The sequence below is a fragment of the Vanellus vanellus genome (assembly GCF_965231255.1).
Source record: "Vanellus vanellus genome assembly, chromosome: 2".
Lineage (NCBI taxonomy): Eukaryota > Metazoa > Chordata > Aves > Charadriiformes > Charadriidae > Vanellus > Vanellus vanellus.
The window spans coordinates 142,206,267-142,231,965 of record NC_138906.1 but is presented as its reverse complement, the minus strand read 5'-3'; the positions used below and the strand labels follow the sequence as shown (position 1 = coordinate 142,231,965).

General features: G+C 41.1%; 1 protein-coding gene across 2 annotated transcripts; it reads right to left on the bottom strand.

Annotated features, from left to right (window-relative positions):
• Window positions 1–269: 269 nt before the first annotated feature.
• On the bottom strand, window positions 270–21,762 carry LOC309668621 (Y+L amino acid transporter 2-like). Of its 2 annotated transcripts, none has more exons than XM_082479086.1 (10): window positions 21,697–21,762; window positions 14,708–15,225; window positions 11,534–11,659; window positions 8,076–8,220; window positions 6,989–7,112; window positions 6,096–6,199; window positions 5,689–5,785; window positions 4,136–4,285; window positions 2,098–2,281; window positions 270–602 (listed from the first exon to the last, which is right to left on the bottom strand). In XM_082479086.1, exons 2-10 carry the CDS (start codon window positions 15,207–15,209, stop codon window positions 511–513), a joined length of 1,524 nt encoding a protein of 507 aa, XP_082335212.1. In that variant the 5' UTR covers window positions 15,210–15,225; window positions 21,697–21,762; the 3' UTR covers window positions 270–510. The 2 variants fall into 2 exon arrangements, with proteins under 2 accessions (XP_082335212.1, XP_082335211.1); XM_082479085.1 differs by lacking the exon at window positions 21,697–21,762 and adding an exon at window positions 20,826–20,839.
• Between the last annotated feature and the right edge of the window lie 3,937 nt (window positions 21,763–25,699).

Sequence of the window (25,699 nt, the reverse complement as noted above, 5' to 3'; positions counted from 1 at the left end):
GTCCTTCAGTTGCAATGGTATAATATGTTTGTTGAAAACTCCTCTTCTGCAAAAGAGTAACGAACGTGGGATATTGTAAAATGAGAATTTGTAACAAAATTTAAATGACTGAAAACTTTGGTTTTCTCCTTTTGGTCCAATTTGTATGCCAGGAATTATGCATTAGAATAGTTTACCATTAATACTACATTAACTTAAAGCTTGTCTACCAGTTTGAATTATGTATTTTTTACTTTGGCTAAGAATTTGGTTACATTTTTGGAAGTACACTGTGGCTTCTACATCCCAGCTCAGGTTCTGAATCTTGCAAATATCTGGTCTGTCTTTTGAAATATTTACCAATTTATTTCTTAGGATTTATAAAAAAAGCACAAATTAACAGATATCAAACTGATGCATAGTACATTGGTTAGTGCTTTAGTATAACTGAACACATGGGCAGAACTTCAGATGACAAAAATTGCTCCAGACAGGAAATGTCAAGGCAGAACTCTCAATGCCAAGGCAACTCTATTTACTCTTAGCTGCTGTGGGTTCCATGTCTATGTCCAGGTCTGACAGAGCACAGTAGAAGAGCATCTGAACGTATTTTGTTGTTGTAGCTGTAATACATAGCAAAAACATGTGAGACAGTTATAATACATCTTAGACAAATATATGGATTTTGAGGATTTGAAAGCACTACACAGATATTAGGGAAATCTTAAAACACCTTAATCAATTGGATTAAGCACGTTATAAATAGCTAAAGGCAAAAGGAGCTCAGTAATTAAACAACAAGTCTTGTTTAATCAGACTTTCATCAACTTTTTCATTGAATTGTTAGATTGATAGTTGAGTTCAAACTGAATCAATGGTATGAGTTTCAACAAGGGCAAGTGCCAGGTCCTGCACTTGGGCCACAATAACCCCATGCAGCGCTACAGGCTTGGGGAGGTGTGGCTGGAAAGCTGCCTGGCAGAAAGAGACCTGGGGGGTTCTAATTGACAAGTGGCTGAATATGAGCCAGCAGTGTGCCCAGGTGGCCAAGAAAGCCAATGGCATCCTGGCTTGTATTAGAAATAGTGTGGCCAGCAGAAGTAGGGAGGTGATTGTGCCCCTCTACTCAGCACTGGTGAGGCCACACCTCGAGTATTGTGTCCAGTTTTGGGCACCTCAATACAAGAGAGATATCGAGGTGCTGGAGCGAGCGCAGAGGAGGGCAACGAAGCTGGTGAAGGGCCTAGCAGACAAATCATATGAAGAGCAGTTGAAGGAGCTGGGACTGTTTAGTTTGAGGAGGAGGAGGCTGAGGGGAGACCTCATCACTGTCTACAACTATTTGAAAGGACACTGTAGAGAGGTTGGTGCTGGTCTCTTCTCACAGGTAATTAATGACAGAACAAGAGGGAATGGCTTCAAGCTCCAACAGGGTAGGTTTAGACTGAACATTAGGAAAGAATTTTTCACAGAAAGGGTGGTCGGGCATTGGAATAGACTGCCCAGGGAGGTGGTTGAGTCACCATCCCTGGATGTGTTTAAGAGACGTTTGGATGTGGTGTTGGGGAATATGGTGTAGGGGAGAACTTTGTAGAGTAGGGTAGACGGTTGGACTCGATGATCCCAAGGGTCTCTTCCAACCTAGACAATTCTATGATTCTACGAATAAAAATATTAAAGGTTTGCTTTTCAATATTGCCTGAATTTATTATTTCATAATTTATGAAAAGTCATGGACTGCTTTGATTGATATATGTTCCACTCCTTGGGCAGAAAGTGAAGCAATGGTGTCCTCGTATTTCTCCCTTCCAGGGTATCACACTGCATGCATTTAGTCTTCACAATCCTACATGGCTTTTATTGAGTCAACATCTTGAAATGACTCAACACCACAAAAATTAGGTGACCGTATATATCCACATATTGGACTGTTTTGTACAGGTATGCAAGGTTTTGTTTTCAGGACCATGGGATGAAGCAAATGATCCCAGACATGCTGTATACAGCATAGTAAAACTTCATAAGGAAAAACGATTCTAGGAAAAATTCTTCTTTTTGTCTTCTGACCAAGCATTCAAGATTTTGGCGCACTGACTAGGACGAGATGATGTTGCTTACCAGAGAGCCACTGTAGACATTTAGGTCGTTTTTCAAATGGCAGATGGACTCCCAAATAATATGCAGGAATGCCAGAGAGGGCAATACCAATACCAATAAGAGAATTGATTGTGTCGCTGTAGAGAGGAACTATGACCAGGAAAAGGGAACATAAACAGTATACTATAGGGAAGAAGAGGTTAAGCTGTGGAGACAAAAAAAAATAATTTCCAACACTTATTAAAAGATGCAGTAAATATGCTATTTTCAGGCATCGCAGATTAAAATCGGACAAGTCAATAATAAAAATATAGCTATTGACTATATGACTACTATCTTTTGACTGCCTACAGTCAGTACAATTTGCTACTTCTGTGGTTGCTGCTGAGAGCCTCTTATCTGGTTCACACCTGAATATCTGACCGTTTTGTCAGGCCTGCACAAGCTCAGTTCCCTTCCACATTAGTATGAGATTGATCTTTGAAAGTAGTACTTTAAGACTGAGCAGCAATGGCTAGTTTTCCCTCAAACTTAAATTGCAAATTTTTAATTGTAAAGCTTGATTGGGAAGTAACTCAGCTAGACTTTCAGTTACCGTGTTGATGCCACGAAATGAATGGACTGGTGTACAACCGTTTTGCCTGGGCACTTAACAAATATCATACCACCAACAAGGAAAGTTTCAATAACCTCTTTATGGATTTATTTTTGACTACAATATTTTTCACTGGTTGTAGTAATGAGCCTTCTCAAGAGTCTAGGAGCTGACATTTGAATACCAGCTGAAATTCCTGAGAGTTTACAGGTATAAATATTTCTTATTTCTTATAAAGGTTAAAAATGTAAGTTGATGAAACCAGCTGCTACCTTTCAGAAAAGGAAAAAGTGTATACAGACTTGTGACGTTGACTAAGCAGGCAAATGCTTAGAGGAATTAAACAGTCATTATCTATAATCTGACTGTAATCCTTGCTTTAGCAGAGTCAATGGCAAAACTGCCAGTAAGGCAAGATTTAATCTTTATCTTCCACATGTTTTGGGCAATCGTTTTAGAAGTGTGAACATGCTTCAGGAAAATTTGGTCTGCTCTGGAAGAACGGAAGGTTTTCTAACAGTAGGTGCTTAGGATATTTTACTCCTTGGTTTGAACCATGTTTTATATAATCACGATGTTAAACGGGAAAAAAATGTTTTGTTAAAAATGGTGTGGGAGGTCAGGAAGAGTGAGCGACAAGGAAGAAATATTTAGATAGGGTGTTAATTTGGATTTCTCATAATTTTTACTGCATGAGTGCAGAGCTGAAATGCAGGTCACAGAGCCAACCGAGTGCGGCAAAACAGGAGCCAGCGCGTGGTTTTGTGTGCCTGGGGGAAGCTGTGGGTTTCCGTCCCTGTTTTCTGGACAATCATTGGATTAAAACTAGAATCAATTTTCAGGCGCGCTTTGTTTCTGTGCAGTCTCCCTCTCTTAACTGATAGCCAGACGCTCTCCCGCAATAAGTCAGTAAATTTGCATTTTACTGTCTATGCCACTACGGAGTGGAAGAGAACACTCAAAATATGTTTGATTATTTAAGCTTTTGATCTCCTGCATGGGCAGAATTTTGGGCATTTTGGGGCTTTGGAGGGATTTTGCTGAATTTGTTAAGTCATGTAAGTTTGATCAGAGTGTTAACCTCTCTGGAGCCCCCATCACTAGCTCTACTGCGGTCTGCTGTGAGCAATATAAAATGGGGTTGTTCCAGGAGGGGCTAAGAACCCCAGGCATTTATTTATTCCTTATTTATTTTGAAATAAAGATAGTTATAAGGTTGAATGAAAGAAAAAAGAAATGGTAAATATTATTTCAACCTCACAGCAAAAGTACCAGAACAGATGTTCTTGTGGAGACTCAAATGGGTTTTGCTCCTTCATTTCTTATCTTGTATGTTGAAAGGATTTCTACGGCTGATAAATAGTCTACAACATAACTAGGAATATTATGGTTGTGGTATTAACGATCACATAAACACGTGCATTAGCTGGCTTTTAGGGCTCATTTCCTCTCTTGTTTACTTACTTTAATAGGCCGTGGTCTATGCGGCTGAGTATATCTCAAATATATCAGTCCTGCAATAGACAGACCCACAAAGAGCCAGTAGTTGAAGCAGTAGTAATTAATGAGGAGGAAAACATCTTCCACAAGGAGATAAAGCAAAGTCATTAAGCCCTAGAGATAATAAAAACAAAGACGTTTTAATGTGAAAATAAAGACATGCCTTGTAAAATAAAGAGGTAGTAAAGTTATAAACTGGCCTGTTTCCAAGATAGTTGCCTGGAGTTAGGAGATCAGTTCCTTGCAAGAAGGATGTACTTAAAACTCTGAGAAATCTGCAAATAAGCTGTGTGAAACATGCTGGTATCTCTTCCTTAAACGTAGCAGTGACACCACCACATTCGGCTGAAGAGGTGTCAGCTTTGTGAAGTTCTGTTTCAGCACCGGCAGGAAACCCTCCTCAGAAGGCCACACAAGGAGCCCCAGACTCTGCTGCGCTAAGGAGAACGCTGCTTAAGAAGCTTTCTGTAGGCAGCGGCTTACTCTGCTGTTCTGGTTGGCTTCGGTTGGAAAGCAAACTTTTAATTTGGTTTCACCGTTGGAAGGTCTCACAGTCCACTCATATATTGAGACCAGTAAATTCTGTGGTACACAGATATGCATGGAAAGACCTAAAAATACCAGGAATTTAATGTCTGTTTTAACAGATGAGCAGAAAAAAAATCCACCGTGAAAAACGTGAATGGTGGTGTATTAAGGGAATATAGCTCATCTTACTGCTGTAAACAGAATCTGTCTGAGAAGAGTATTCATAATGACATTATAGCTTTTAGTAAATTATTTGATGTCAAACAGGACCGGCACAATAATCTACTCGTTAGCCATATGTAACACAGGGCAATGGAAGGCACCAAATAAAATACATGTTCAAATAAACAGCATTGAAATGTTTTTTAATGATTCTACCATCTCTGTTTGTGCATATCCTCCCCCTTATTTTAATCTGTTAGCTTTATGGATTATTTATTAAAATCATTTGCACTATTTCTATACCTTATGGTCCCTCAATTTTGCGTCACAAGATTCATTTGTATAGTCATAGCAGGAAAAAATTCAATATGGCTCTAGGCATCCAACGGCGGGAATTTAATTTTAAGTGCTTTGTCATTCCTGTTATAACTACAGTCCTACGGCAGGGTCTGAGTGATGTTCCTGCCATATTCTTCTCCAGTGACACTCTGAAAACTCACATAAAGACTTAAACAACTCCTGTCTATACTGTTACATATTTAGCCATTCTCCGTTTTCTAAGTAATGCTATTGTACCTACTCCTCGCTAATCTTGTTCAGAGAGCATATGAACGTGAATCGAGCCATTCTTTACACTGAAAAAAAAACCAACCAGACAAAATACCACCACCACCCTCAATGGCTTTTAGAAATTCTGGGCATTTGAGGAAGATATCTCCAGTGCAGGAGAATCCCAGGAGAAACACAGAGGAGAGGAGAGGTGTTATACCCTCCGGGTCGGAACCCCTGGCTGCCCTGGCCGGGCACGGGGCCGGGCTGTTGCTTACATTGAAGAGGAGAGCTGGGACTGGTGTGAAGCACTTTATATGAATCAGGCTCAGACTGTCAGGGAGGTGTCCTTCTCTGGCTCCAACATAAAAAAGTCTGAAAAAAAGAATAAGAAAACTCAACCAGTCAGCGAGCCAAGGAATAGCTTGTTGCTTTCTGACAAAGGCAGCATTAATTCTTTTATTACTCTGTTGTAAATGCTGCTCTTTTGTCAAGTGGCTTTAGTTTATCAATTGGCGCTGCTGATGAGAAGACACGTCAGATCGTAACGACCCTTCCGTCATAATTGAACAACCTGACATGGCAAAAATTAACTGTGTCGCTTTTACAGTGCATTAGTAAAGAATGCAGATTACTAATAAATGATTCCTTTAAAATAATTTTAAATAAATCTTATATTTCATACCTAGATGCTGCAATTATTGATGAGTTTAAGCCACTATAGCAAGACATGGCCACAGCTATAGGAATTATCCACTTAGCATAACTAAGGGTTTCACCGCCAAACGTCTGTAACAGAAAAAGAAAATAATAGTGAGTCCCGTTACATTAAGTATATGGACAATCCTGAGAAACTCCCATGAAAACACAGCAGTGCAAATATAATGTCATAGTCCATGCTTTCTTATGACACCCAGTAATGACTTGGGAAATTAGAATTTTGAAAAACTGATCAGTATCAAAATAAAAATGGCAGATAGATACCTTTAAAAAAGATTAGAAAAAATATAAGCCTAGATCAAGCCAATGAGATAACAGAAGATGATCTCCTAACTCCAGAAGATGAAGGCTTTAATGTATTCTGACAAATCCCGATTGTAGTAATCCATGAGTTAAAATTGTACTTTTTTTGTAGAATATTGATAAGGTTTTGAAAACCATTCCACTGCACATTTTTGCGTTGGAAATATTGCTGTGATCCTGCAGCATCAAACATCCCACACTGTACACTAGAATGATAGCAAACCCCCTGCTTCTTAAACCACCCAGACTTACCACAGCTCTTTCTGTCTGGGCCTGGCAAAAACATCCTACAGTGAAGTACTGTTACAAGCAGGATTTTCACAGTATATAAGAGGATTTTACAAGAGCAGATTTGTTGGATGTATTCTTTATATATTCTTTTATATTCACCTTCTAATATACTGGTAGTCTTACATAAAAACAGAGTTTAAAACAAAACAACGACCTTCAGCGTGGAAGTATTTCAATTGTGTTGCCGAGAAGTATGCTACCTGAGATTCTTCTGCAGTGACATCCATTCGGTAACTTTTGGTTTAATCACTTTATACAACTTACCACAGCCACTGCATCACTTGTGAGGAGAGCTGACATGTCCAACACTACGTAGTATGCTATATTAGTCAGCAAGTAAATAACGGTCACAATAGGCATTGAAATTGCGATAGAAAGAGGTAGATTCCTACAAAAGGAAAATGGCAAAATCATTTCATGTCCTTGAAATAAGGAATATATAAATAGAAGACTGTTCCCAAATTCAAACATTTGTGAATGGATAGCTCATCACTTCTTGTAATTCATCATTTAGTCATTGTGGGGTTACAAAATAACGTGCAGCCATATGTAGAACAATTCCAAAACCACCTTAGTTGGCTGCTTCTGGGTCTATCACAAGTTTTAGAGGAAAAGCATACATTTATACCTGTAAAATTTATATACTGTCTTTCCTATGAAGCAATTTAAGAGAGCACTTAAGCAATGAGATTTGAATGCACACTTGAGTGTTTTCATGGCCGTAGCATTTTTTTTCCTGACTCATAACCTACGTATGTCCCCAGACAAGGTGGACTGAGTCTGAATAGGTGAGGCACACCACTCCCACAGGGTGGACATCCCAACAGAGGGGAGGAGATGCTATTTCCAGTGCTACCGTGGACTTTATTTTTTACTAAACCTTTCATCTTTAGTAAAATTAAACATTTTTCTCATAAACAGTAATGCTAAAGATCACATGACAAAACAGTCATAAACCTGAAACAGTCTTACTCTACTGGTAGAAAATAAAATAACTGTTCTATCTGACTGAAAAGAAATAGGGAATATTAGAGAGCTAGATGGACCCATGCTTTTCGCTGCTTTCAGCAGGGATTTGTTCTCCTCCTTTAAAAATTCTGGCCTAAAGTGGAAGGTTTAAAATACATATGTGCAGACAAGACAATATGATTTATTAGTGCGATACAATTGGTGAAAGAGGACAATAATCAGGAAGAGTTTGTGTGCTTATTACTCTGGAAAAGAAGAAGGTTTTTTGCAGAAAAAATAGTTTGACTAATTTCCAATCAGAAACAAATATGGAATGGCTTGTCCTGACATCACCTCTCTTACCAAGACACTTCAGTGATTCAAAAGAAAAGCACCCGTTTACCTTTCGGGGTTCTGCATTTCCTCGGTGACGTAGTTGAGCGTGTCCCATCCTGAGTAGGAGAAGAGGGCAGAGTAGAGAGCCAGCGCGATCATCCCTGGGTTTGTCGCTGAGCCCTCGAACGGAGCTCTCAGGTTTTCTGTTTCTCCTGTACAAACGGCAGGTAGCAATGAGCTGTTACATTTCAAAGACTGTGAAGCAGAAGGACACTACGCTAGAAGTCTCAGCTAACCAGAAGGATATAAAAACCCACTGCATCCAGGTTTTGTTACTATCTCTACAAGCGCACAGCTTATATTTTCACTTGACAAATAGGAAAGGTTCAGTCAGACGTACAGACAGCTACACTTGTACAGGGAGACAGCAGAAGACATTTTCCTGTGTTTGGTAATTGGATGTGACTTGTGTAATTCTACCAGAATTTGCGGCATTCTCGCCTCCTGGCACCGCCGTCTAGCCTACCGAAGGAGGGAGCCGTACGGAGGCCATGCTATGCCTTATCAGCCAGGCAGAGGCACTTGGGAAATGCAATTTCAGTTCCCAAATCTGTCTCATATTTCTTCCTCTTATCTGTGCTGTGCTTCTGTTTTCACCAGATAAATTAGTGGCCACTGGAGGGGGAACTCCTGGAAGCTTGGTTCTCAGTGGGATGCTCTGCCCCACAAAGGTGTCCCCCAAAATTAAGAGAGGAGACTTGAAAAATCTTTCCTTTCAAAATTCTCCTCTAGTTTAGGTCAATCAGTTGAGATGACAACCTGCAGAACGCCGCAAAATAGACGAAATGTTAATGAAACTCCACGAGCCTTCACTGCGATTCTGGGAAGGGGAAGAAAGCCCTTACTGAGTTTGCAGAAGGAAAGTCAACTATCTAATATAAATGGAAGTGGGTTTAAGTATTAAGGAAGACAGAAACATGCTGAAACCTTTATTAGGGAAGAAAGTAAGGTCTTTGTCATAAAATGAAATAACTTCACCCTGTGGTTAAACTAAGGAGTTTATAGATACCACAAAAGAAATACAGTCTTCCAAGAGCAGTAACTACCAGGAGACTGTTGGAACCGAGGAGGGCGAAGCTATGAGATGCACACACCCACTTTGGGGATGAAAATGGTTGGAAGGAAAAAAAACAAACAAAAAATCCAAAAGGGCCAAGAAAAGCTTCTTTTACTCAAGACAGCTCATATTCAAAATCAGATACATTCACAGTGTTGTTTTAAAACAAGAGGCGTATCTGAGCACATCAGAAGGAATACAGCAGCGCTAAAATGTCATAACCATTCTTTTCATTAAAACAGCTGCTGAGTTTAAAAGAGTGCATTGACCTGATCACAGCTTCCTCCAGAAGTCTACATCATTTCTCCTCCCAGTCTTTTCTGTATTGAAGTGCTGTCATGGTTTCCATTGGGATAGAGTTAACTTTTTCTTACTAGCAGCTGGTATAGTGCTATGTTTTGGATTTGGGATGGAAAGAGTGTGATAAGACACTGGTGGTTTTGGTTGTTGCTAAGCACTCAAAGCCTTTTCTACTGCTGACACCGCCCCACCAGTGAGTAGACTGGGGACGGCACAGGAAGTTGGGAGGAGACACAGCCAAAACAGCTGATCCCAGCTGACCAAAGGGATATTCCAGGACATATCATGTCATGCTCAATACATAAAAATAGGGGAAGAAGAAGGAATGGGGGGGGACATTTGGAGTGATGGAGCCCTGCTTTCCTGGAGATGGCCAAACACCTGCCTGCTGACGGGAAGCAGTGAATGAATTCCTTGTTTTGCTTTGCTTGCGTGCATGGCTTTTGGTCTACCTATTAAACTGTTTTTATCTCAACCCACAGATTTTTCCTCACTTTAACTCTTCTGATCCTCTCCCCCATCCAAACTGGAGGGAGCGAGCGGGCAGTTGCGTGGCTCTAGCTGCCGGTTGGGGTTAAACCGCGACAAGTGCTCGGTTCTGCTTAAACAAAGCAGAGACGAGACCTTTACTACCACTAAAAGCCCTCAGCATTTTGCGTTCCTCACAATAACATTTCCTGTCCGCCTTTACCCTCCCTGGCCCCACGGAGCAACGCAAAGGACCCGGCGTGGGTTATGTGGATGCACGAGCAGAGGGAACGGGCCCTGGGCCAAACCGCCTCGTGGCAGCTGCAGAGCAGTGGGTCAGCTGGGAGTTTTGAAAGCAGTGACTTGAAAGCAAGGGTAAATTTGTGACTGTGGGGACAGGGGAAAGCTGCTGTAGGGGTCACATCATGGACTCACACCTTTGTAAAACTGCAGCAGCTTTATGAGGGGAACTACTCCTTCATGTAATTGCGGCCCTTAAGCTGTGCTTTTCCTCTGCATCTTCACATCCCTGCCCTTAGGAATGGATTTGTTTGTTCAGGTTTCTTTAGACTTGAATAAATTAGTGACAACTGATGTGCACAGATAATGGCTAAACAAAAAAGCTCTCTTAAAGTCTGGTGTAGCTTTGCAGTGTAGCAGCTGATGCATTAGAACTGCAGCCAAGGAAAGGAGAAGGACAGCAAACATGGAAAAGCAAGCACGCTTGTTAGGTTTTATAAGCTAGTTTCAGCAACAGAAAAAGACAATTCCTAAATTGAAGAGACAAACCCATCTTTATTTTAACTGAATAAAGATACCATGCCTATTTAGGAATTTAATGGGAAAGGAAAATGAAGAAACCTTAGTAACTATGCTTAGTAAACAGAGCTAGAGTGGGAAGAGACTTTACTGTACCAGAGACCCAAATTAATAAAATCAAATCTATTGTCATATGCAAAGATCAGAGGCAGCACCGGAATAAACTAGTCTCCAGCTTTTCAGTGTATTCAGTTGGGTCCAGTTACTGCTGATACAGGGCGGCTCGTCTGTCCTGTGATGTCTCACCATACCACAGTGATTCACGGGACTGCAGTATTACAGTCTTCTCCCTTGTATCTAGGAGCAAGCACGCCCTCTCACTAATGAAGGAAAGGATGAGTTCCTCCAACCCCGATCCCCTCCCCTCGCCGGGCGCTGTGGCGGCTCTCTGCCACGGGCAGGGCAGGGATGAGGGGGGTGGGGAGCGATGCGAAGGACGCGTCGGGCAATTTCTGCTGTGCCGTCTTGTCACAGGGCAAGTAGCAACGCTAGCCTTTAACAAGCATGAGGCAGAGACAGTGAGGCTGGCTTTAAACTAGTTAGCATTAAACTGATGTTAATTCAGCTGCTATTTGCTATTCAGCCTGAGCAGCACAGGACTTGGTGCGTGTTGGTTTGCCACTCTAAGGGCAGAAGAATAATTAACCCCCCGTTGCTTGCAAGCCATAAAATTCCTCTAATATTCCTATAGCAGGCAGTTTTTTTCCAGAATAAATGACACTTTGTGTGTATGTCTTAAGGAGTCTGATCTTCCCGCACAGATTTTGAAACTCATATATGGTTCATTTTTAAGAATTTAAGCAAATGAAAAATATTCTTACCTTTACCAATTTTGTAAAGGCCGACAGATATCACCAGGATAAGAGCCATAACTTTTGCATATGTGAAAACATCTTGTACACGGGTTCCCCACTTCACATTAACACAATTAATAAATGTTAAGGAACCTGTAGAGAAAAAAGAATATGCATGAGAGGAGCACTGATATTTTACGTCACATAAAGAACGTTTCAAATACATCCTTCCAGCTACCACCCCTTTTTCAAGAAATAAAACAATAAAATTCCACCTAGATTTACTAAAATGAATGAAATACCCAATTCAAAAGCTACACAATAGTTTTTGTGGAGGATACTGTTTTCATGGCAGTAGGTAAGGTAAAAAAAACACATCAAATTTTGAATTTTAGGACTAACTCCTGATCCTTTTAAATAATCTTTAAATTACATCAAAGCCAGCAGAGTTGCTCACATGCAGAAGATGAGATTTCTCTAAATTTTTTATTTGCACTGAAGTTTGTCCTGAAGTTCTCTCTGCTAATTTGAGCTCTACTCTACATACAGAGTAAGGACAGCGTCTGCACCAAAAAGTCTGGGTGCAGTTGACAAGACACTGAATGGAGCCAGGCCAGCATGCTGTTATTCTGTGCCCATGGCTTAGGAGCTGTGCCATTCACGCTTTGACCCCAATCTGAAGATTACAGAAGTACTTACAGAGTTCTCTCAAGCCTCAATTTTGCCAGAATCTGATAGAAATAACAAAGTAGTGTGGTTGCAGAGGGTGGGTGGGATCAATCAATTCTCCTTTCCTCCTTCTGCCATATTCTTTGCATTCAGTTTTGTTGCAGAAGTTAAACCCCCATGAGCAGATAAAGTACTGTGACAAGTGCCGCTGCTTGGCTGGTGGCAGGTCCAGCCAGGGGCCGAGCCGCGTATCCACCTCCTCTCGCTCTAGCGCGCACACACACACACACGCACAGAGCATCACGGGCAAATTATGTCTCTTGCAACTCCATAATTCAAAACAGAGGTAGATGAGGAAAGGGTGTGCGTGGGTACCAGGTAGGAAGCCCAGCTGCTGGAGAAGACAGCAGGCTAAATGCGGCATGGGTGGTCCAGGGCGCTCTCAAGCATGGATCAGAGTGGGCTATTTCTTCTCCAGGAGTCTTGTTGGTCTTTCCTTCTGTTTCTTTGACCTGCCTATAATCTACGCTTCAGTCTTGAAAGGAAGAAAAAGGGTTTTGTAACGCTTAAAGTGAAAACCGTTTAGAAACCTTTCTATATAGCAAGGAAATTAGCATCCAACTAGAGATGCTCACAGAACTTCTTGCCTTCATTATCATGAGTGGCTCCACTTATTTGACAGTGTCCTGTCAGCTGTCAAGGTAATAATAGACCTATTTACAGAAATGGGACCTGACTTGTCCCCACTATTTCCTATTGATATATGAATTTTGTGCAATGGGGATAGAATTTCATTTTTATTCTGGTATTAAAAAACCCCCCAATGGTTATATAATGATTGTTCATGCCTAGTATCAGGTTTGAATAGAATTTTAAACCTGTCTGTAAATAATGAATTCTTTAAACCTTGCGCTAGTAAATGTGGCATATACATTGAAATAAAATTTTATGCTCTATAGTTTAAAAAATTTCCTTAGTAGAACTTAACCATATACCTCTTCCTTAAAAGTACACTAGTATATATCAGTAATTGTTATAAATTTAGTGTTGACTGAAGTTTTTAATACTGAACATTTACGAAACATTTGTAATGCTATAAAGTGCTATTTGAAACACTGCAAAGGATATGTTTGTTGCGTGTGTATATGACACATAACATGTATCATGTGCTGCAGAGTGCAATTAAATTCAAGGCAATGGGATCTTGGCATGGAATTCCCAGGAAATTCATTTAAATATATATATATTTAAACAAGCTCTCTCCACTATGTCGGTGAAGTGCCAATTAAATCCATGCTCCTGAGCCTTTTCAAAATTGTTCAGGCTAGGAACAAATTTACTATCTGACCCTGCTAAATTGCATATCACTGTTAATGTAATACACTGTAATTCCCCCAGCGATCTGGGCTGTTACTCAAGATGCTCAGCCTAGTCAGCGGCGAGGCAGCTAATTTGCTGTATGAGAGAGCAGCAGCTGCCAGCCACACCTGGGGCATCAGCCCAGAAATCAGAGGTGCTAGAGCACGCAGCTGATTCACATGAAGACTACAGCCAGAGTAATTAAGAAAAGGGAGGCTTAAAGAAACATCAGCGTTTGCCGACTGCTTCTCTGAAGCGTTAGGATTTCACGAGGTGCATCTAGAACATCGGGAAAAGAAATTTTGTTCTACGAAATAACTGCTTTCCTGAACAAGTGGAGAATTTCAGCTGACAAAGTCTTTTGGAATAGGCTTAGTTGCCTTTCAGACTGCTGAGTGGTCATGATGGTCTCAAGTTCTGCCATGGAGCCTTTTTCAGAAGTGAACTTCCTCTGCATCACGGTGGCAAGAATCAGGGCTACAGAGAAAACACCTTCTCAGAATTGTCAGTATAAATTATATTAAGCTAAAATTGTTTATCCTTTTGGAAGCTTTTGTTGAGTTATCCGATTTAAGCCATTTTAAAAAGTTCATGCTAATGCACAGCCTCAAAGTCTATGCACATAGCCCAGCTTGACAAATCCATGTTTATAAGGAAAAGAATCTGAGCGGAGTTCATTCACTGGAGGACAGATTTGTAACACTTATCCCTGTGTTCACCCACGACACACAGTCACAACAAAGTCAACTCTGCGGAGTGTCTGATTACACTACACAATTTTTCTAGAGACAATATTCCTATTAGGCAGAGTATTTTTAAACCTATATGAATTTTAAGATTTTTGTTCATCTTTTATGATTTGCAAGAAATAGGGGAGAGAGGGCATGGACCAAATGTGGGCTGCAAATCAGGCCAATGATCCACAGAGATGTAAGTATCTTTAATCAGCAGTCATAGTTTCCCCCAGCCAAATTGTTGTAATTCTTCTTTTCTCTCCAATAATCCCAGCCCCGATTAAAATCCATCTCAAGAAAAGATTATTAGTTCTTAAGAATGTGATTGAGAGAGGCAATAATTATTTTCACAGAAGGTGAAGGAATAGAAATTCAGAAAAATCCCTCTGAGCACCTACAATTATAGTTCTTAACTTCTAGGAATCATAACTTTACTTACAAATACAAGCAGCTGCAATCAACCTGACTGCATCATAGGGTGGCTCACAATGAGGAAAAATTGGTTGAACGATATAGTTAGCAAACGTGATTGCTATCACTGCCTGGGTTGTTGGTTCAATAATTAGCAAGGAAGACCACAGTCTGATGAAGGCCACAAAGGCACCAAATGCTTCCAGGATATAGGCATAACTGCCTCCAGATTTAACGATGGATGTTCCCAATTCAGCATAACACAAAGCTCCAAACAGCGAAAACATCCCACCAAGCGCCCAGATGACTAGAGAGAGTCCATAGGAAGCACTGTACATTAAAACACCTCTGGGTGACACAAATATCCCAGAGCCGATCATGTTCCCTACAATTAAAGAAACTCCATTTAGTAACGTGATTTCTTTTTTCATCTGCATTTTTTCACTTGTGTCTGCTGTATTGTCCATTTCAGCTTTTCCATTCTTAGTTTTGGATTTTTTGTTGCAGCATATTCGCCAGGGGGCTGCCATCCTCAACTGTCATTACCTGAAAACGAGAGGACAGAACATCTTTTGTAATGCACATAGCATCAGAGACACCGATAAGATAATTAGCGTACAAGGCATGAGTTCTACAAAGAACAATTATTTTGCCTGCTTTTATCATGCACTCCAGGAACCGCATATTAGTGGATTTTCTTATCTTTCACTGTTCTGTACATTTTTAATGGATGAATGTAAGGCCACTGTCCTTGGTTGTAGATCCTGAAGCTTTTGTGAACTCTCAGTTCACTTTATTATTTATCTTCGATTGTAATTCTACATTATGTTATTTAAGTTACCTTAGGGAAGAAAGAGACACTGTACCCCTGGAAACATGTTCTAATGCAGCTGGAGTGCCCCACACAGCTATACCTCTCCCTCAATTTTGCTCTCATCCCAGAGAGAACTTTATTTCATTATTATTTGTTTCATCAAGTCACATACACCTGAAAATGATCTGTGAGGAACACAAAAGAAAAGAGAGAAAAAGATCCTCAAGAACTCCAGCCTCGGGAAGTTAATGTTCATGTGAGCATAAAGAAAAGAGCTTTAGCTGTTCCTAGAGATGAGATTGCTGCCGCAGTGTATAGCGCAGCTTGTTTAGTTATTAACCTCCCTTGACTTCTGGGTAGAAGCCACTAGCATGCACCAGGATTGAGTTTTGAACACCCTGTTCCTGGAACGCTTTTGTCTAAGGGAGTCCAACAAAACACAACCGTAAAACAATCCTGCTCCAGTGCCCACAGGGCAGGATCCAAGGACTCCGCGAGCTGAGAAAAATGATGTAACTGCGTAGCTGCGTCGATGAATCAGCCTTGTGCACACATCACACCCCTCTGGGGCTGAGGTCCTCAGGGATGGGGAAGGGAAACCTAACAGCTGGGACTGCGGCGACTGTCTCATGTCTTTGGTCCTGCTGACTCATAACGATGCTTACTTTGAACAACGATGTTTTTTGGGTGCCTGTCTCTAAAGAAATTGATTTCTCCTTCCCTTCCCCCCCTCCACACACACTCTAAAACACTTCCAAAGAAAACTTCCTCAAAATCCTATGAGCTAAAGCCAAGTTCTCCATGTAGAACAAAGCTCCTCCACGTGACACTGGTCAAAAACATTGGACCACAAATCTACATTGTTAAAATGTGGGTCAATGGCCAGTTTAAAATGAAAAATCTGCCCTCCCCAAACTTCCCAAAAGGTTTTCTTTGCTTTGTAAAGTGTGCCTGTTTTAGCAGGCCTGAATAATGTATGTGTTCTTTTCCAGCTTTTTTTCGGTGCAACTCAGTTTCCTAGTTGATCAAACATCTAATGAGGCCTGATGAGGTTTAAAGATTAAAAGACATCAAACTCTCTTTAAAGATTAAATGCTTTTCTCATCCCAATGGTACTTTTTCTAACCGCAGGAGCACTGAGGGAACACTGGAGTAAAGTTAAATATTAATTCTTCCCGTAGGTGTTCAAGCCTGACTGCTGAGTCTCCCATCTTTTGCTGACCTCCTCTTCACACACGGGTGACTCCTCTTACTTCTCACTTTATCCCTCTAAGAATAAAAAAAAGGGCACCTCGGTCTGGGGAGAGGAATTTCAGGCATCCAATACACCAGTCCTGTATATTCCTTAAAATTCCTGATAGCATTCCCCGTTTCCTACCACTAACACAATTTTTTCTGATTGTGTGAAAGTAAGGAGGGGAAAAAATGTCACCCTCTTTCCGCCACCAGAAATACAAGCTAATACTTCCAGAACGTCCTGGCTCTGTTTCTGCTCTCCATAGCTATGTGAAATATTGGCAGAACTCCCCTCCCATGATCACAGCTGTCCCGCAAACCCATCAGGACAGCAGCATGCTAGAAATTTGGGCAGAACTCTGTATTAATACTCCATTAGCAGCAGAGCTGGTTTAAAATCACCTTGTGTTTTTTGTGCCTGATCTGGGTTTGTTTTTTTTTTTTTAATTTTTTTAAAAATATTATTATATGTAAGTCATTCAGAGCTTTGGCTCTGAGCCAAAACGCACAAATATTTAAGTGGGTACAGCTCAAAGGGAGTAAGAATTTAAAATGCAGCTGTTCCTGAGGTGATGTGAATGTGGAGCGATGCAAGTAGTGACCAAAACAAACGGCTATAAGTTTTCCTGAAATGAAGTCTCACCAATATATGAGATAAAAGTTATTTTCCTGTAAAGTAGGATATGTAATGCAATTGGCAGGTTGTGACTAGTAACTTGCATACGTGATATCAAACCTGAACTTTGATGTCTAGTGCGGATGACCCGGTAGCTAAAGGCAATTTGAGCATTTAAACTGGCAATGCTACTTGAGTCTAGTAGAACTTTTACAATCTGTAGCTTTCATGAGAGCACAAAGGTAAAGATTAAATTATTTTCTTAAGTAACACAATGCTTTGCGCATCTTTTTTTTCCTTCTCTCTTGTGCTAACAAACGATTATTTCAGATGTCTAAAAATGTGTAACCAGAGCTGTATAGGGAAATATTTCTTCCATAAATAAGTGACTGTGGATGAAACCGTTTTGAAAGAAAAACAATTAGAAGAAGAAACAGTTCAAACTTCTGTACTTTGAAAGATGTCACATTAGCAAAACTTTTAACCAGACCCTGAATTAAGTCCACGAATAGGTACAGCCTGAGAATCAAAGGATAAGAAGTTCAGTTTCCATAACCAAGATGTGTAACTTTACTGTAGTTAAGTTATCCCAATTTATATCAGCTGAAAAACTGCAAGAAAGTAGCAATTTGAGAACAAAATCTTTTAAACGGCTTCTGCCTGTCCTTGTCACTCCCTGCTCCCACCCCAGCCAAAGCAATGTTCCCACTAGCTTTGACAGAGCACTGATTTTATTCAGTGGGGTCACAATGTTGAAGTTGTTATCGATTTCTTTATTCAGGACTATGCCTTCCTTAAATAAACAAGGATTGACTGAGGCAGTTCTTAGCAAAGTATTCATGCTATTAAGAAAATTAGTGAAATATAACAAATAGTCTCCTGTACAGATCTGCCTGTATCATAGCAAAAGTAGAATAATTTTTTGTCAAATATTCAAAGAATTTACTGCTATTACCATCCAGGCAGTGATGAAAACAATTTGAGAATATACCTAATGTCCGTTGCCACGATCTAACCCTTTCCCTCATATACAGCTTCTGCTATTTCGTTCCTACAAACAAAACAGAGGACTATGGAGGGCCCATAGTCCTGCCCTCACTGTCACTTCATCCTCGTGCTGCCATCTCCCCTCCCTGGGAACATCACTGCTACTTCTGCCAAAAAGCTTAAGCTAAGAAGCCTGGCTCTTTGAGCATGACTCTTCTCTGTCACTTGGGCATCTCTATAGGTCACATTTTGAAGGTGCACATAATCCAAGTGAGAGCAAGTACTAAGGTCTGGGAGGGCTTACATGCTGGGGACAACCATCAGAGATGTAACATGTTGACTCCTTATGGAGGGGTGGTGATTTTCAGTTGGAAAATCGTGTATTATAATAGGTAACAAATCCTTACGGTGAATCCTCTAGCAGAGAGGAATTCAGAGTGGCTTCCTGAGAATGGAAAGATTTAATTTATGCAGTAATTAAAAAAGGAAGGTTCTTTGCATTCTGCAACACGGTTGAGTATTTAAAGGCTAATCCTACTGCAATAATAAAACTATGGCATCAAAAATATGAGTACAGGTATTTTAGGAGCTCTTGTGTATGAAGAAGAGCAAGACACAAAAGCTTCCTGACATGAAGGAAGCTCCCTGCTCCCTTGGTCCCTGTGGACGGTGACAAGGAGAAAGACCTGTTGCTCTCTGGAAATCGGAGATTCAGACAGGCATCAACATGCCGATGTGCCTCAGAGGCTGCAGCTCAACGATGGCCAAATGAAACAGCTGCAAACACTTGCCTGTGACTTGTGTCAGCAAGCGAACTCTACTGCAGAACTTCAGAACCCTGTTTTCACGCAGGGCCTGCTCTTCCTTAGGGGCTTCCTCAATAAATGGAGGAAAGTTTTCCTCTGAGAGAAAAAGCAGAATGCCTTTAGACCACAGACAGGCCTAATGGCCCTAAATCCTTTGCAGTCTTATGTTTACCTCCCAGCTGTATGCACAAAGAGCAACAGAAAGGAACTTGTAGACCCACACCTGAGAAGTTAAGGAAAACAATATGACTACATCCAAGTAATTCTCAATAACTTATTTGTAAGTCAAGCCACTGCCAGAAGTAATACAGAAAAGTGAAGGAGGAAGGGACAGCTTGATAGTAGGTGAAAAACAAAGTTGAAATCAAAGACAGTTCTTCTATAAATTAGTGCAGGACTGGTTTGGCAGGGCAGGATTTTCTCAGACGCTTCCCATCCTTCAGGGATTTACAGCCTCATGAGTGATTGCCTCCTTCTTGAGGAGGCAATTAACCTTTGCCAAATGATGAAGCAAGGCTTGTTTAGGGGTCATGGAAGTGTGACATCTTATGAACTGCTCACATAGACTTCCAGAGGGATGGATCTGCCTCTATTTGTTAGGACATTTTGAGATTCTCAGCTTTTAATTCAAGAAATACTAGTAAATAAATCAGAGGGTCTCTCTTAGAGACCAAATATTATTCCCTTCAGCAGATTCCCTTGGAAATTGAGGCCATTTAGAAAGTCATATCCTATCAAAGATGTTGGAACACACTGGACATCAAATTTACTCCTTAATATTATTTAATATAATTTCATGGCCTTTTCTTTAGGTGATTGTTGCCTACTGCCACATAATTTCTCAATAATGAAAGTCTGCTATGTCATCAGTGAACATAGAAAGTCAAACCAGGCAATAAAACTAATAAAACCCCAATATTCTCTCATTTCAGTTAGAAAATGAATGACATTAAGGATGACATTTAAAAACAAAAGGTAGCATATTTTAATTATGTTTGTATTAGAAATCAATATATGTGTAAAAAAACATTTTAAAAGTCATGAGCAATCTCTTATTTTCTCCAAGTACACTCTGGATAATTTTTTCCTGTGTGTAGCAGATTGACCAAAAAATTAAAAAAAAAACAAACAACACAAACCAAAGATATACATTTATATGAATAGCTATTAGAACATGAAATCAGATGAGCCAGCAGCTTTCAACACGACCAAAAATGTATAGATCAAACTTCAAAACACTGTTGCTGAGCATGAGTATCAACAGGTCTTAAAGGGATTATTCCTGGCAGCTTATGCTGCTGCACATTTTCCAGTGTGAGAGGAGATCAGGCAAGCAAAACAAGATTATGCATTATGAAGAAACAGCATAAAATAAAACACTTTTTAGCAATAATAATAAAAAACCCAAACAATAACAAAAAATCCACTTTGATTTCCTCTGAAGAAAACGTATCCCACTCAGTAAGAAATGAGCAGATTTGCTTTTAGTTTTTAAATTTTATGTTTATAAAAATACTTAGTCACATTACTGTGGTCCAAGACTGGTTTTCCCATAGGAGGGACCCGCTCCACCCCCAGTACTCCATTCCCCCCCCTGCCCCCAAGCAAATCACAGAGGATATTTGAGAGAGAAGTTACTGTAGTCCAAACCTAAGAAAGGTATTAGAAAGAGAAGGTAGCGGCTTACCGGGGGTAGGTGATACCCTTGCTTCCTTTAGCAGAAAGGCTACTGTAACTGAGCAGTGACGCTCTAGCTGCTGATCTAAATAAGCACACATCTGTTTCACCAGGACGGGTGAGTTAACACCAATATGAATAGCCTCTTCTCTCACTCTTGGTTTAGCCTCGCCTTTAGCTGCTATTTTTATTACACTAGCATGAATATTAAAATCAATGAGAGCTTTCAAGAAAGAAGATCCCAGACTCTCCTGGAATGTGGCTTCTCCAAACAACCTCAACTGAGGTCATTAGCAGGCAGAAGCACGCAACTTAAATATCAGTTGCTCTCTATTCCGTAGCAAGTTGTGATAGAAATAAGACAAAAGGAAGGCGGGGGAAAAAAAATAAATCCCTCATCCATGTGTCGCTGAAACCAAGAACAACCTTCCCCAGATGCTAATGTGAAACAAATGCAATCTAATTCCTTCTTGTTAATTTAAAAATCCACAATGAGACTTTTAACGAACACTGTTCACGACGCAGATGTTTATTTCGTGGCCTAGCTTGCCAAAACAGAAAGATTTTCAGAGTAGGGGGACTAGCAAAGAATGGTAGTTAACTGGAATTCATAGGTTTTATTTCATTTCAAGCAACTTAATGTTTTCCTGTTTTTTAGGTATGTTTTCTTTTAAATTTAAGCTACTCATTGTCAAACATTTATCAACTCAGTTATTTTTCTTTCCCTGAGAATTATGTATCTGAGGCTTTTCTGATAACTTATGACATGATACGTGATACACAAAACAGGCTGATCTGGTGTTAAGATCTTATTTCAATTAAATAAGCCTTAAAAAAAAAAAATCTAAGATAAAAAATAAGCGAAGAAAGAAGTTACTTACCCAACGTATTCAGCTTTGTCTTCTGAAATGATATGTTGCCCTGTCTGTGAAGTACTTTTCAAAAGTCTGTGCGGTATGCGGCACAATATCTACCGAAACAAGTAAACATCCAGAAAATAAAGTCTTCTGGGCAGAGCAAAAAGTTAATGAATGCACGAGCACTACCCTGGGATTTTTGTTTTCCATGAATGACAAGGCCAATAGTAAGGCAAAAATTTGTACTCACGTCTCAAAGGGCATCTGGAAGGAGCTGATCCAGCAGTTCAGGAGTCTGAAGTCACAGGACACCAGTCTGAAGCCACAGCTGGGGCACCAGATAACAGACCTTCTTCAGAACGGGCTACTAATCCACACAGGAAAGTGAAATAATTGAATTCAAACGCAGATATCCCTCCAATCAGCCTCAGTAATCCAACTGGAAAACAAGCAGGAGAGTTGCATCATGTTGCACGTTCCATACTGTAACCCACAGTCACCCAAAGGAATAATAAAAACAACCCAAATCTTTCTATCGTAAGTCAGTGCTCCTCCTATTTTTTCCTTTTAAAGTCACATCTTGTAAAAACATGCTTTCTGTGGTAGATTGAGACAGGTCTACAGTTAAGGTTTACACAGCAATTGCTGTATTTTTTTCAAAACACTATTAAAAGCAGATACATGGCAAGTATTTTGGATAAACAGCCTCCAAGTTGCTTTATTTTTATCTATGAAGGACAGTTATTTATCCCAGACAGCTCTCTTAGCCTGCCTGGAAAGATTGCACAATTCCAGCTGCCTGCAAGTCTGTGGTTACGTACATTATAATATATCAAGAAAAATTTTGGCAACAGAATTGTTTTGCAGGGATGTTGTTCTCTGCTGGAAGAGCAGAGAGGCTGAGCACCACGTTCCTTAATCAGAGCCTCTACCATCTCAAAATCTTTTTCTTCTGTCAGGGAATTGTTAAACTATAGCCTAAAAAACCAGAATGTGTATTTTCAAGAATGCATAATTACTTTCACTCTGAAATTTGAACTTGAATTTGTCCTGTTTCTGATTTGGGTCATCAAACTGTTGGGTTTTTTTTTGTTTGTGTGCTACGCTGAGAGACTCTGTGATCAGATATTTGCCCCCTCTTAGAGCTGGAGAGCACCTTTACATTGTTCATATTCCCCTCCTGAGCCAGCTTTAGCCCTTTGTTTTAATGCTGTAGAGGCTGCACGTCGGAACACGAAACAAAACGTTTTCTTCATTAACGCTTCCTATATTACTATTGGTCTGACCCTGAATGTTACATCCTACTCGACATTTCCCACAAATTTACAGTAACAGCACATAAATCAGCATTGAGCAATCATAAAGCATGCAGCGTGCATGAAAACCATATCTTGAGCATTTTTTCTGTGAACACAAAATCTAGTTCCTTTGCAAAGGAAGGTTACGCCTATTTGCATTTTAAGTAAGTGGGATGTATAACGTGAAGGAGTGAACGTGCCTTCCTTTATAAAATATTTTTTGCATTCGTTTTTACAGTCTTGCAGAGTTTGACTAGCACTTCTGCAGTGAGGGCTCTCCCCTGCCAACTTACTGCTTATAGCAATTCTTCTGCGTGTTATAGCTACACGTACACACAGCTGCTTCTGGAACAGCAGAGCGAGGTACACTCGCCTGAATAAGCCTGTGACAGTTTCTGGTTTCTTGCCTACGCTTCCATTACCGCTCAGGAAGGCTTCTCATACTCTGCACTGGAAACAAGGGTACTTCAATTATTTCCAGAGCCCTCTTCCTTCATACCATTGCCCAGATGCAGCCAACCGTTCAGCTGCAGCTCTAACAAGTCCTCTGCTTCCTCCAGTTCCTTACCTCTGCCCCCTGCGCCTCACAGCTCAGCCAGCACAGGCTCCGACAGTCCTCGTCTGCAAGATGAGCTTACAATTAACCTGCCAAACACCTTCTGCCGTTAGCTGCAAGAGTCTGAATGACAAACAAAGGCCACCACTTGTGTCGTCTTGGTAAAATCTGATCTTTACTTACTTTCCCATGAGGTTGATGGAGGACAGAGCATAGCGCGCAGACCATGTCAAGGAACCTCTACCAACCATGTTAACTCAAGGCATGGGAGCCAGACACAAGGATCAGTCACTGCTAAGTGACTAGATGCTAAAATGGCCTATGAAACCTAATGGTAACAAGTGCAAAATAATATGTATAGTCCTATGTTTCTGTTTTTCCCCGTGTACATGTAAAAGGATATTTTTATGTGTGCATTTTAAAAGGCTCTCAATGAGCAGTTAGAACTCAGAGAAAAGCTTTTACTGTCAGCAAGAACAGTGCTCTGAAACATCAGCATCATTCCTCCTTGGAGGCAAAAAGTTGAAAAATCTGTTAGGAATTGCTGTGAAGAAGTGAGGGGTGCACAAAATGCTGTTGTGTATTGGAAGGTGTGTGGGGGCAACCAACCTGCTTTCCAAATGGTAGTCTTCCTGAGCGCCTGCAACCCTTTCTCTCACAGAGTAGGTCCCACCTGCCACGTCCCCAGACCTGGCATGACTGTAGCAGACACTCCAGACTTGGGCTTCCTGACAGAGAAGTTGTGCGTGTACTGCATGACTGTGCCTGACTGTCCTCGCCAACCCTAGACTTGCTGTCACAGTCAAAATCAGTGCTGAGTGTTCCAGTTGCACAGAAACTCTGTTCCTCTTTCATAGCCCTGGAATTAAACAACAGAAGCAGCAGCAGACTTTGACGTATTGGCTCATAGGTCTGTCACCTCCACACACCCTTTACACACCCTGTGTGGATCAGGCACGCAGCCTCCACCTCCCTTTCCCCATGCCTACCCCAAAGCTTTCTCCTTACCCCTTCTTCTGTATCCCTCAAGTCCTGAGTGTGGCTGCCCCCTCCTCCATTTCACTCTTGAAGAAATCTGTGTGTGCCTAACAGGTTGGTGCCTAACTGGTTTATGGATTCCACTCCCTCATGGAGGGAGGCTCAGGGTCCAAGGAAAGAAGAGGGAGGTAGAACTGAGTTCTTCTATTGAGTGGCCTCAGGGTTTCCTTGGACGGCTGGGTTTTGGTTAGAACAACACTCATGGCCATGCAGATGCATGTGTATTCAGGACCGGGAGTAGAAAATTACTTTTCCTGCAGCTGTGACACCTATGGGTGATGGCACATCAAGAGGGGCAGCCCATAGTGATTGAAGCAGCATGACAACACCATTCCTGAATGTGACTCTGTAGGGCAGATTTATCATAATTATCATTATTATCATTATTATCATTAACTGACCCCGAACTAGTTCCCTACTGACAGACAAGAGTCAGCAGGGAGACTTCAGAAAGCAACAGGATGCTCTTTCCCCTCAGCCAGGTGTCCTACCAGTGGGTCCTCATCTTTTATGTCCAACATGTCCTCTCCACGATGAAGAGATTGGAGGGTGGGCAACTACCACAGTTGCCTTGGCAGCATCTGGAATGGCTTTGGGATGTGTCCCACTCTTTCCCCAGGGCTCCTCCACCCATCCACAAGACCTTCGGGGAACAGCAGCTCAAGGGGCGCTGGCAGAAAAGCTGCAGCAGAAACACTATCAGGCTGCAGAACATGTCAGGGCCAACGGTGTGAAGGTGCAGTAGCAGCACCGAGAAGGATCAACAGCACAAATCACAGATTCAGGTCAGTCTGCCAGCCTGTACAGGTATCACCATGTGCTCTGCCCAGCACGTAGAGCTAGGAAGCGTGGCATCTGTGCTGTGCTCAAGTTCTGTTGGTTCTAAGGCAGAGGCTACTTTCAAAGAGTTGGGAAATAGGAAGAAGATGCAGACCCCCAGGCATGAGACACCATTTGCCACCTGGCAGGCCAAGTGCAACCTGGCAGGCCAAGGCTTTTCACACACAGCAGGACTGCTTTTACCTTCTTACACGTGATTTAAAATAATAAATTACAAAGTTTGCAACTCATGCAGACCCTACGAGAAGAACAACGTAACAGCTTGTAAAAAGGTACCCCTAAAGAAGCCTCTGTT

Excerpts from the sequence above, each read along its gene's own strand:
- LOC309668621 (XM_082479086.1), bottom strand. The coding sequence starts at position 15,209 with ATGGCAGCCCCCTGGCGAATATGCTGCAACAAAAAATCCAAAACTAAG. Across the intron at positions 5,786-6,095 it reads TCAATAATTGCAGCATCTAG|ACTTTTTTATGTTGGAGCCA; the intron begins GTATGAAATATA and ends TCTTTTTTTCAG. Across the intron at positions 2,282-4,135 it reads ATAGACCACGGCCTATTAAA|CTTAACCTCTTCTTCCCTAT; the intron begins GTAAGTAAACAA and ends TTGTCTCCACAG.